Source organism: Lactuca saligna, chromosome 8 (genome assembly GCF_052625555.1).
Source record: "Lactuca saligna cultivar CGN05327 chromosome 8, ASM5262555v1, whole genome shotgun sequence".
NCBI classification, from domain to species: Eukaryota; Viridiplantae; Streptophyta; class Magnoliopsida; order Asterales; family Asteraceae; genus Lactuca; species Lactuca saligna.
This window is the reverse complement of record NC_136424.1, coordinates 101,732,675-101,745,380: the sequence shown is the minus strand read 5'-3', so window position 1 is coordinate 101,745,380 and position 12,706 is coordinate 101,732,675. Positions and strand designations below refer to the sequence as shown.

Genomic DNA, 12,706 nt, shown 5'->3' with positions numbered 1-12,706 from the left:
AGGCTGGGTACGCCCAGCGTACTTCGGTTCTTATCCCTCCCAAATGCGAGACAGCTGGAGGCTCGCTGGCACCCTTATCCGAGCATTACGCCCAACGTAGCCAAGGACTACGCCCAGCGTAATCCGAGGCCTCGCTGGGTATAAAAGGGGGGGGCGAGGGTCTCCAACTTTTTCACACATTTTCTCACTCTCTCTTTAAGAACTTTCTCTCTCTATCTCCTTTTGAGTCCCCTAAAGTCTAGGTGATCCCCTAGCACCCGAGGGAAGCCCCGAGGCTCCCGGAGTCCCGAGAAAAAGGTCTTTCGGTTTCGAAACGCTGCTCCAAATAAAGTTCCGGGTTTCGATAAAATTCGCTGTAAGTGAGCTACACTTACGCAATTTTTAATATAGCTTTCAAATAATTATAGGAATGTTATTAGGTCCTTAAAATAATTATTTGGGCTATTATTATGAGTTATATTGAGTGTTATTAACGCTTATATAATGATAATAATAGTCAGACTAATTAATTTGTCGCAGTTATCGTTAGATTAAACCCTAGTGGTATTGGTACTAGGTGTTATCGAAGGAAATTGTTTTGAGAGTATCGAAGTGTTGTCCGAGTGTTGAGTCACCACCTTTCAGGTGAGTGCATAGTCCCTTTCATCTTACACATAGATATGAAGTATTTTATATAAACTACGTGCTATGTGTGCATATTATCTGAATACTTGATGTCTATGCTGTATGAACGTTTTATACATGTTTAAATGATTTAAACTGTATATGTATCTTATATCTACGATAATCTTGGGGTAAACATGGGTAGATATAATACATGAAATATGAGTTGAATGATGAGTTGAGATGTGTCATAGACCACGAGGTGAGGGTGAGAGGTGGATGATGTGAGAAGCCTTTTTCCCAAATGATGGCCCCGTCATTCAGCAGAGTATGGATGGCAACCACAGACTATTCTAGACAGTCCAGTGGAACACTAGCAGGCTCGCAACCTGTAGGTGTTGTGAACGATGTGTTCACCCGTTGTACTCTAAACCCTGGTGATCATGCAGACTTGATGCCTAAACCCTGGTGATCATGCAGACTTGATGCCTAAACTCTGGTGATCATGCAGACTTGATACCTAAACCCTGGTGTAACGCCCGTAGATTCAGGCTAGTCAATTTAGAGACGATAGGCGTCAAAAATGAATTTTTGATGAAAGATGATTTAGAATGAATAATCTTAACCAAGTTATAGTATATGTTACAAGGTTTCCGTACATATAAAGAACGCCGAAATCCGAGTTATAATGAAGAAGTTATGACCTGTCGAAGTTTCACGACAGAACCGGTACGACACACCGCGACGTAAAAAGTGAATTTACGTTAGAGCGATATTTAGCCTTAGCAATCTAAATGAAAGTCGTAGAATACGTTAAACCATGAACGTGCATAAAAAGAACGCCCAAATCTGACTTCGTATGAGGAAGTTATGATTTTTCGAAGTTTCGACTTAGCAGTATGTAGCCCGAATGCTCGATTTGAGACTGAGCGGTTTTTAGCCGAAACAATCTAAATGAGAATTGAAGATCTCATTAATTATAGTAAAACGATAAAAAGATAGGCGAAAACGGACGTCGGATGAAGAAGTTATGATTTTATAACGAAGTTTTTCTGTCCCGACCTTCTAAAAATAAATAATAAAAATAAAATTCAAAATTAGCCAACGGAGTCTAAATGAAAGTTGTAGAGTATGGTCTGACCTACGCGTGGATATAAAGAACGTCGAAAATGGAGCTCGTATGCAAAAGTTACGCTATTTAGAAGTTCGACGAGTCAAATTACGCCCAGCGTAATTTGAGTACGCCCAGCGTACTCAGAGGGGTGCAACTTGTCTGACCAATACTCGAGTGCCACCAGTCGACGCACGCAATGACGTCAAAGTACGCCCAGCGTAACTCCAGTACGCCCAACGTACTGAGTATGCCCTGCGTAATTTGAGATTATGCCCAGCGTAATCCCAGACCCTCAGCCTATAAATAGAACTCGAAATCAGCCATTTTCTCTTGTTCAAACTCTTTCTTCTCTCTAGTTTTTGCCTTGTTTTGCGTGCCGTTTGTACCCCGAAGCCCTGGTAATATTCCCAAGCCCCGAAGCAAGATCCGAAGCCCCGAGGATCCCGAAGAGCGTTATTCCCGAGCCGAAGCGCTGCCCGCGAGGAGCCGGTTTTTGTGAAGATCTTCCAGATCTACGAAGAAACACTACTTCTGCAAGCCGTAGTGCTGCCCGATCATCTTCTAATCAGGTGAGTGTGTAGTTACTTTCTTCTAACGCATAATTATGAAGTATTTTATACGAAATACGTGTTATGTGTATATATATTGTTGTTTATATGTATGAGTGTGTGGTTACTCTATTCTAAACACATAAATATAAAGTATTAGCTATGAAATACGTGCTATGCGTTATATATTAATTGTCTATATGAGATGGGCTTGGAATTGATGTTTTTATATGGGTGTTAAATGATTTAAACTATATATGTAATTTATATCTACAAATATGTTGGGTAGAACATGGGTAGATGAAATAGTTGATGTGTGTTGAACGAATGTGATAAGAGAAAGGTGAGGATATAATGGTGATGATAATTAGGTGATAAGAAACAGGTGATGATAATTCGGTGATGATAGAAAGGTGATGATAATTAGGTAATGATAAATAGGTGATGTGAGATGAGAGGAGATACCATAACCTTGACCGGCGATGTGGAAATTTGGCGATGTAGTCATCTACCAGAGTATAGATGGCGACCACGGACTATTCTAGATGACCCCGTGGAAACACCAGCAGGCTCATAACCTGTAGGTGATGAATTACGAGTCCAGGCGATGTTGTGGCTACGTATTCATGCGATGATACTCTAACCCTTACTATGAATTACGAGTCCAGGCGATGTTGTGGCTATGTATTCATGCGATGATGGTCTAACCCTTATTATGACTTACTAGTCCAGGCGATGTTGTGACTACGTATTCATGCGATGATCCTTAGGAAAAAGTCCTTAGGAACAAACATACAAGGAAATGTGATGTAAGGAGATGAGAGGTAAATATGATGTAGGAGATGACCCTTAGGATAATTCCTTAGGGAAGGTACTTAAGAAATAAATGGAGATAACGGGGATGGGTAATTGGGTTGATTGTTTGATGATTGAATATAATAATTATATTATTGTGGGTTGAAAACCCTATATGCTCACCAGGCTCCCAAGCCTGACCCACTCAGTTTAATTGTATCACAGGTATCGATACGAAGCTGCTTTGCACTGAGAGATTAAAGGAGATGCAAATCATTAGTGTAATTAAATGTAATTTCTGTTTATGCTTATATGTCTGTATCGGAACATGACATCCCGAGGTTTTATTATTAAATGAAAATACATTCTCTTTGAGAAATGTTTTGATAAGTTATTATCATATCTTGTTTTGGGAACAAATTCCGCAACCGGTTTCTTTAAAAGATTACTCTGATTTTATAAAACAAAGCATAAACAAATCGGTCTTTTTTGGCCGTGAAAATGGGGATGTCACAGTTGGTGATCATGCAGACTTGATGCCTAAACCCCGACGACTATGCAGACTTAGTGCCCGTTGTGTAAACCGTGGCAACGATGGACTTTGTGTTGATTCCTTAGGATGATCCTTAGGAATGAATGAACGTGGAATAGCTGATTCTTAGGGTAGATCCTTAAGATTAAAGAAGATAATGGGGATGGGTAATTGGGTTGATTGTTTGATTGCTTAAACATAATAATTATATTATTGTGGGTTGAAAACCCTATGTACTCACCAGGTTTCCCAACCTGACCCACTCAGTTTATTTATATCACAGGTGTTGATATGAAGTCACATTACACTGAGAGATTTAAAGAGATGTAGATCACTAGAGTAAATAAATGTAAGTTGTGTTTATGCTTATGTTTCTGTATTAACGATGACAACGCAAACGTTTTAAAATGAATAAAATACATTTCTTCAAAAATGTTTTAATAACATATTTATCGTATTTTTCTGGGAACAAATTCCACAACATTTTTATTAAAAGAAGTACTCTGATTTTTATAAAGCATAAACAAAGTTGGTCTTTTCTGGCCGTGAAAATGGGGATGTCACAACTTAATAGCATTTGAAGTTTGAATTTCACTAAATGAAATGTTACAAGGTTACACAGAGGAAATCATCTTGTACAAGGAGCAACGTCCTAACCCTAATTTGCTAGTTGTGACACATACTTCAACGTCTTATGGAGAATATCAAGAAAAAATAAGGATATGTGCATGTTGTTCATTAACATCAAGAAGGCTTATGATAATGTCACGTGTGAGGCGATCTGGAAGACCTTGGAAGCTAGATGAGTTCTAGTAACTTATGTCCAAGCCATACGCGATATGTATTGTCGATTTATTACCTGCATTAGAACTGCAATTGGTAACACAAAAGGCTTTCCCTATATAAATTGAGCTCCATCAAGGCTCGACTCTTAGTCCACACTTATCCGCACTGATTATAGATGGAATCTATTATGAGACTCATGAAGGTGTGTCATGGTGTATGTTTTTTGTTAATATGACATAATGCTAGTGGCCAAGTCTAGATTTGAGTTGAATGTTACGTTGGCTACCTAGAAGGCAACTTTAGAAGAAAAAGGGTTATGTATCGAACTACTAAGACAAAAATATCTACGTTACAAATTTAGTAGGGATCAAAGAGGTAAAGAAATAGAAGTATGCATTGATGGCCATGTATTACACTCATATGAGAATTTCAAGTACTTGAGTCTGATCCATAAAGATGGGGGTTTATAGGATTACGTTACACAACACATTAAGGGGGGATGATTAAAGTGGAGGACATCGACATGAGTCTTGTGTGATAAGAAGTTGCCATTGAAACTAAAGGGGTAATTTTTTACGGCATCGATAAGGCCAACATTTTTGTATGGATATGAATGTTGGCCAATCAAGAAGGAACACGAAAGGACGATGGAGGTCGCAAAATTGAGAATGATAAGAACATGTGGTAGAACATTGTTGGACATGATACCATACACGACTATTAGAAAATCGTTAAGGATGGCGTCGATCGTCGAGAAATTGAGGGAATGAATATTACGGTGGTTTGGGCATGTCTATAGGAGACAACCAAGTGTTGGTGTTAAGAGGGTGGAGTTGATTATATTTGAGTGTACGAAAAAGAGAGGACAACCAAGATGGAATTGGGAAGATGGCATATGGTTAGACTTAAATGAGTTAGCCCTTACCTATGACATGTTGGTAATAATATTAATATAGTTTAGGGTCTAGCTTCCACCATTTTTAGTTCCTATAGGCTAGTTTACACATTCTTATTCTTATTTGCCTGTTTTACTTCCAACATGTATAACTAGCACATGCTTCGAACTTCATATATCTACCTCCACTACTTGCATATTTAGCCATGTTTTACTTGTCGTCCTTGCCACTTCATGTGCAAATGTTTCTTTCTCGTGTGTAGGTTGCTTTACTAAACCTTATTCCACTTTGTAATTCATCACGAACTGGCGTTTATATGCAAAGATCTTATACAATGATAACTTCTATTAGGATGCGGTTATGGAAATTTTACTTTATTATATTTGTTTACTTTCGCTTTTTTATTTCGATTTATCAGACGTCTTATACAAAAGTAGTCTATCGACTTATGTTAGAGGCTCCCGATCATCTCACCTCCCTTTACCTTATTTGTATGGAACTAGAGTAATGTTGTTGTAAATATAAAATTAAATAGAATATATAAAAAGCCATTCTACATTTATCAATCATCTTTTATATAATAAATAAAATAGACCAACCAAGTAATACGATTTGGATAACCTTGAGAATCATAATGATACGAAATTTGATGCGAATCTGAGTATGTGATATGCACATGCTTGCGAAATTGCATTAATCATAACCATCCTAGGTTGCCATTTCAATCCACTTAAACAACATTACTCTATTTTTTCAAGTTTGTAACAACTCAGATACACAACATCTGCAAAACATAATATAACAAACTAAGTATTGAGAAATAAGGCACTACGGAAATGTGTCATTTATGAATATAGAAAATATTCATTTGTACAAAATCTTGGACAGATACACACACAGAGGGTTAGATTATATTATAAATTACAATTATTGTATGGTTGTGGGAACAATTATGGTCTTGAAAATGGGAAAGAATTTGACCCATTTTTTGTTACTTAATCTAATGGGAAGTATTTTGCATAAAGAAAAATACTATTCTAATCTAACATGGTCAAATGCAACACTTCCAGAAAAAAGAATTGCATTGTCACGCAAGAAAATGGTTTTGCACGATTTGCTTAAGTAAGTTCTCCAACATAATTTTCAAGCATTCTTTCTTGTATTAAATACAAAATAAACAAGTCACATATCATTTACTTTAGAGTCTTTTTCTTTAGACTTAATGGTCGTAATGGAATAACAGATATACATGGATGTTTCTTATTGAAAGAGACATGTGGGGAGGAAGGGCAAGATTGGGATTTTGGATATTATGTGACAGTGATCAGATGGTATATATATATAGATAAAAAGTGGGCCCACATGAGGTTAAAATTGTGAAGAAGGTGTTTTCTTCTTGCATTTAAAAATTTCTCATGTCATTAAATGGGAAAACCACAACCAAGTGTGGGGCTACACTACAACAAATGTTAGAAGATTTGAAAAAAAAAAAAAAAAAACTTATGTGACCATATTGTACAATGCACATACATTAGCATTTAGCACAAGGGGCAAATGTGTCACAAACGGAAATCCCCAAATCAAGTAACTTACAGCAATTGATGACATTAAAATTGTTGAATCAATGAAAGGGATCATGCATCAAGTGACTTGAGAGTTTGTCATGTTTTCAAGCATCTGCAAACACCCAAACAAGATGTTGTTACATACAGCTTTACACTTATCCTAGACAGTGTTACTTGATAAGATTGTGGATTGCACATTTTATCAATAATAAAAATATTCTATATTTCTTCATTTATTTCACAACTGCTGTTAATTTGATTTGCATAAGCAATTATTGAAAAGCATGTACATTATCAATTAAGTCGAATAGGCTTTCATTAGCTCCTTCAGGATGAAATTGAAACTCTTTTTCGATGAAAGAAGGGGACAAGGTCCTCTAGTTACAAAGGAAACAAGGGCAAAAAGAGAAGATCACTTTTAAAGTCGATGGGTTCATTTAGTTGATCAAATTGGTGGTTATAACCACTATTTGTGGCTATAAATAGAAGGGAGGGTTAATCCAAACTCACACTAATATGGGGGGTCTAATATAGAAGAAAAACTGAAAGGATTGATTTATAGAGATTGTTCTTCATTGCTAGAAGAGCAGCAATCCTTTATATTGGGAATATATTGTCCTCTAATTTTCAGCATTTTGAGGCATGCCCTTGACACTTTTGTTTCTAAATTCGTAATTAATCAGGAGGGTAGATTCTTGACATGTTAATCAAGTAATAGTGATAGGTTTAACACTAGACACTACATTCAAAAGCTATAAAACAACTATTCATACAGCAGTAGAACCATTCGTTTAACAATTCAATTCAAGTTAGGTTCAAATTCGTATTACATCCACTAAATTTGAGAAAAGAAACAAAAGCAAAACAGATGCAGTTTCAACAGAGAAAACAAAACCCTAACCTCAATCAGCGGTTCACTTCAGCAGGCAATGGGCGATTGAACCCACCACGGCGGTTCATGTATTGACGAGGCTGTCTTTTAGTCACCGCTCTGATCCCGCTTATATCATTCCCTTCGACCGGCTTCCCTTTAGTTGAATCAAACCCAACTGGTATGCCCATCATCTTCATCATCTCTATTTCACTGGCATCCATCTCTCCACCAGCATCATCTTCACCCATTTCAACATCCTTAGAATTCTTCTGCTGCTGTTTCTCCTTCACAATCTCATCCACAAACTCCGAAACTACAACCGCGGTACGTTGGCTGTCATCATCTCCGTGCTTGCGACGCTTCCGCTGTTGGTCAGGGGACGGAGTACGGTGGTGGCTTCTCCTGCGGTGCCTGTCGGTGGATCTAGAACGCGACCGGTGGTGGTCCGGGGAGCGAGTCCGAGACCTATCGTGGCGAGAACGAGCTCGTTCTGGTGTGTATGACCTTTTGTTCCTTTCCTTACGCTCACGGTCACGATCATGGTCTCGCTCTCTATCACGGTCTCGTTCACGATCATGATCGATGTGTCGGTGCCGGAGACGATCCCGGTCGTCTCGATCTCGCTTTCGATCCCGGTCTCTATCTCTGTCCCTATCCCTTTCCCTCTCCCTCTCCCTCCGATCGCCCATTATCGTGCTGTGCGATGGCAATTGTGCAGGTGACGTTGGTATAGAGCGTGTTTAGGGCTCCAACAAAGGGCGATGCAGGGAATTTTAGGGGTTTATCCTTTATCGGTGTATCGGCTAAAAGTTCGGTCCTTCTAAAATATTAATCGGGTAAAAATCAAAATAATTAGAAAATAATGGGAAAAATAATGTAATATATTTTTTGAAATGTATACATTTATAATCTTTATTTTATTTTTTATTTAAAATAAACTCTTATATTTTATTTTTTTGTAACAATACAATCCTTGTGACCGGCTATACCCGGTATACCGATCATATACGAATTTTCTTTTACGGAAAATAACTTGATAGAATAAGATACTTTTTGAATTCTACACATTTAGTCTTTATTTATTTTTTTACTTTTTTGTAAAATAAACCCTTATACTTTATTAATATGTACACATTAGGTCATTTTTACCGGATTCTACAGGTTTTGTTGATGTGGAAGCATAAGTGGCACTAAATATAAGGGTTTATTTTACAAAAAAAAGAATAAGGACTAAATGTGTACATTTCAAAAAGTATTTTACCCTATCAAGTCATTATCCCGAAAATAAATTCAATTAGTCGACGCATCATTTTTGTAACATTATTTTTTAATCGATACTATTTATATAGACTACAAAGGTGTTTGACTTATCTTTTTTAGAGACAAGAGTCTTTTTTGGAAAAGTTACAAAAAGTCAGGTTTTTCTAATTTGTTCAAAAAATCAGTTTTTCTTATATCCAAAATCCAAAAGTAGCTTTTAAAATGCTTTTACTAAACATCTTTTACATTTTATCTTTTTCTAAAAGGACTTTTGACCACTTAAAAGATAAGCCAAACACCCCCTACATATCTGAAATCTTAATAAAATTCTTAATATTTTTGATTCATGAAGAAATCATAAACTTTATTTTGTTAACAAAAAAATCTCGATTATCATTTTTTACCAGTAAATTATTTTCTACCCGGTTACTCCAGGGTTATGAAAAAGTTCAAAAAAAATTCACTTTTACTTTTTTACTATGGAAATTTCTTGGTACAAGTTATGAATTGAAAAAAAATATATTAAGCTCCAAAAAAACTAAAGATCAAAATCATCTATAACTAATTATTTGCCACCAAACAATAACGTTATCATCATTTTGAACTCATCATCGTTCATATAATTTATTTCTCAAACAAATTTATGCTACAAGTATTACAAAATATCAAATTATGTATCTGACACCTTATTGCAATCTATTTAAAAGTATGTTAAAAAAATTGTTATGTACATATAACAAATAATTAACTTATTACAAACCAATCATTATAATAGTAGGTTAGGTGAAGTTGTACAGATCCTAGAGAAAAATATGAGTTTATCAGAATTGGTCATAAGAAATTAAATATCTTCAAAGAGTTGGGACGAATTAGAAAAAAAAGGTCCTTATCAGTAATATATATATATATATATATATATATATATATATATATATATATATATATATATATATATATATCTTCAAAGAGTTGAGACGAATTAGAAAAAAAAAGGTCCTTATCAGTAATATATATATATATATATATATATATATATATATATATATATATATATATATATATATATATATATATATATATATATATATATATAGGACTATATGTAGCTGTCCAATTTGCCCCCTCCCCCTAAACGACGCCCATGAATTTTATCATTAAATATGAAGTATACATATGATCAATTCATCCATGGATCAATTATATCCAAAATCCAAAAGTAGCTTTTAAAATGCTTTTACCAAACATCTTTTACATTTTATTTTTTTTCTAAAAGTATTTTTGGCCACTTAAAAGATAAACCAAACACCTCCTACATATCTGAAATCTTAATAAAATTCTTAATATTTTTGATTCATGAAGAAATCATAAACTTTATTTTGTTAACAAAAAAATCTCGATTATCATTGTTTACCAGTAAATTATTTTTTACCCGGTTACTCCAGGGTTATGAAAAAGTTAAAAAAAAAATTTCACTTTTACTTTTTTACTATGGAAATTTCTTGGTACAAGTTATGAATAGAAAAAAAATATTAAGCTCCAAAAAACTAAAGATCAAAATCATCTATAACTAATTATTTGCCACCAAACAATAACGTTATCATCATTTTGAACTCATCGTCGTTCATATAATTTATTTCTCAAACAAATTTATGCTACAAGTATTATAAGATATCAAATTATGTATCTGACACCTTATTGCAATCTATTTAAAAGTATGTTAAAAAAATTGTTATGTACATATAACAAATCATTAACTTATTACAAACCAATCATTATAATAGTAGGTTAGGTGAAGTTGTACAGATCCTAGAGAAAAACATGAGTTTATCAGAATTGGTCATAAGAAATTAAATATCTTCAAAGAGTTGGGACGAATTAGAAAAAAAAAAGGTCCTTATCAGTAATATATATATATATATATATATATATATATATATATATATATATATATATATATATATATATATATATATATATATATATATAAGGACTATATGTAGCTGTCCACTTTGCCCCCTCCCCCTAAACAGCGCCCATGAATTTTATCATTAAATCTGAAGTATACATATGATCAATTCATCCATGGATCAACTACTTCACATGTCAATAAATTTAATTTTTAGATCTTGAAAACATCGAGACTGTAACAACCAAATATTATCTAAAATCTAAAATTATTTAAGCAATGCTCTTTAACATCGATTTCTTTCAACATTGATTTTCAATCAATCCCAATAAAATCTTAATATGATCCCAAATTATTTGAGCTTAAAGTCATCGATTAATATCAAAGAACACCATGAGAATAAACGCAGACTGAGATTGACTTTTGATAGTGAATTGATGGAGAGAAACAAAGAATCAGATGAAGTGAATTTTGGATCGAGTATTTAAATGGAGAAAACAGAATATGAACCAGTCAAGTCTTCCAACAAGATAATCCATAAAATTGAAAAAGAATCATGCATCAAATTGAATTTTACAAACAAGATTACAAAAGTATTGTGAAGTATGGATTCAATCAAAGACGTGAAGAAGTAAACCAATTTGATGTTGAAACGAGAACAACCATATAACATAATTAAATTGATTTAGGGCATGAGATTGGGTTTCGATGAACAGTAACAAACAAAACTATTAGGGTAAATCAAAAGAAAATGAATTGGATCAAAATGATTAGATTGATTTTTGGGCTCATCATTAGGATTGAATAGTGATTTTTAGATCCGAACCAAAACAAAATACAACGAACATTACATAATAGAAAATAGTCTTAAAAGTGTAATAAATTGTAAGAATCATGCAGGTTTTTAGAACTAAAAAATTTCTATATTTTTTTTCGTGAATGATTAACAGAGTTGAAGTAAAATAAAAAAAATTATGAATTTTTCATAAAGTGAGCCAAAATAATATAATTTTTCTTCAGGTAACCGGGTAAAAATAGTTTACCAGTAAAAAATGATTGATTAAATTTTTTTTATCTGGTAATCGAAAATTTATTTGCTAACAAAATAACATTTAGATTTTTTTTTCATAAACCCTTACCAAAATATTAACACCTTTATGAATATTTTTCTTAAATATATAGTTCATTTATGTAATTATATATATATATATATATATATATATATATATATATATATATATATATATATATATATATATATTATATTAAAATTGTTGCTCCTTAGCTACAGTAAAATTGGTGGGATTTGCCATCTTTAGTCCACATATTTTCTATATATACAAATTGGTCCGATTCTTTGTTGACATTGCAATTTGATCCTTACCAGGGTATTGTCATCGGGTTACGTTAACTCAACCATTGTAACGCCCGTAGATCCGGGCTAGTGAATTTAGAGGCAATAAGGGTCGAAAACGACCTTTTGACAAAAGATTATTTAGAATAAATAATCTTAACCAAGTTGTAAAATATGTCTCAAGGTTTCTGTACATATAAAAAACACCGAAATCCGAGTTATAACGAAGAAGTTATGACCCGTTGAAGTTTCGCGACGGAACCGACACGATACCGGGAAGCGTAAATAGTGAATTTACGATAGAGCAAGATTTAGCCTTAGCGATCTAAACAAAAGTGGTAGAATATGTTAAGCTAAGAACATCGATAAAAAGAAGGCCCAAATCTGACTTCGTATGAGAAGTTATCATTTTTCGAAGTTTCGTATTAATAGTGTACAACCCGAAATTCGAATATTAGATCGAGTGATTTTTA

At 34.0% G+C, this 12,706-nt stretch overlaps 1 protein-coding gene across 2 annotated transcripts; it reads right to left on the bottom strand.

Moving 5' to 3' along the window:
* Positions 1-5,784: 5,784 nt before the first annotated feature.
* Positions 5,785-8,519, bottom strand: LOC145011882 (U4/U6.U5 small nuclear ribonucleoprotein). 2 transcript variants are annotated; one of them, XR_013664308.1, is made up of 3 exons: positions 7,741-8,519; positions 6,868-6,951; positions 5,785-6,058 (listed from the first exon to the last, which is right to left on the bottom strand). XR_013664308.1 is itself a non-coding variant. In XM_078970628.1 (2 exons), the coding sequence occupies exon 1, from the start codon at positions 8,400-8,402 to the stop codon at positions 7,746-7,748; it is 657 nt and encodes a 218-aa protein (XP_078826754.1). In that variant the 5' UTR covers positions 8,403-8,519; the 3' UTR covers positions 6,788-6,951; positions 7,741-7,745. The 2 variants fall into 2 exon arrangements, 1 of the variants encoding a protein (XP_078826754.1); XM_078970628.1 differs by lacking the exon at positions 5,785-6,058 and having other exon boundaries at positions 6,788-6,951.
* Between the last annotated feature and the right edge of the window lie 4,187 nt (positions 8,520-12,706).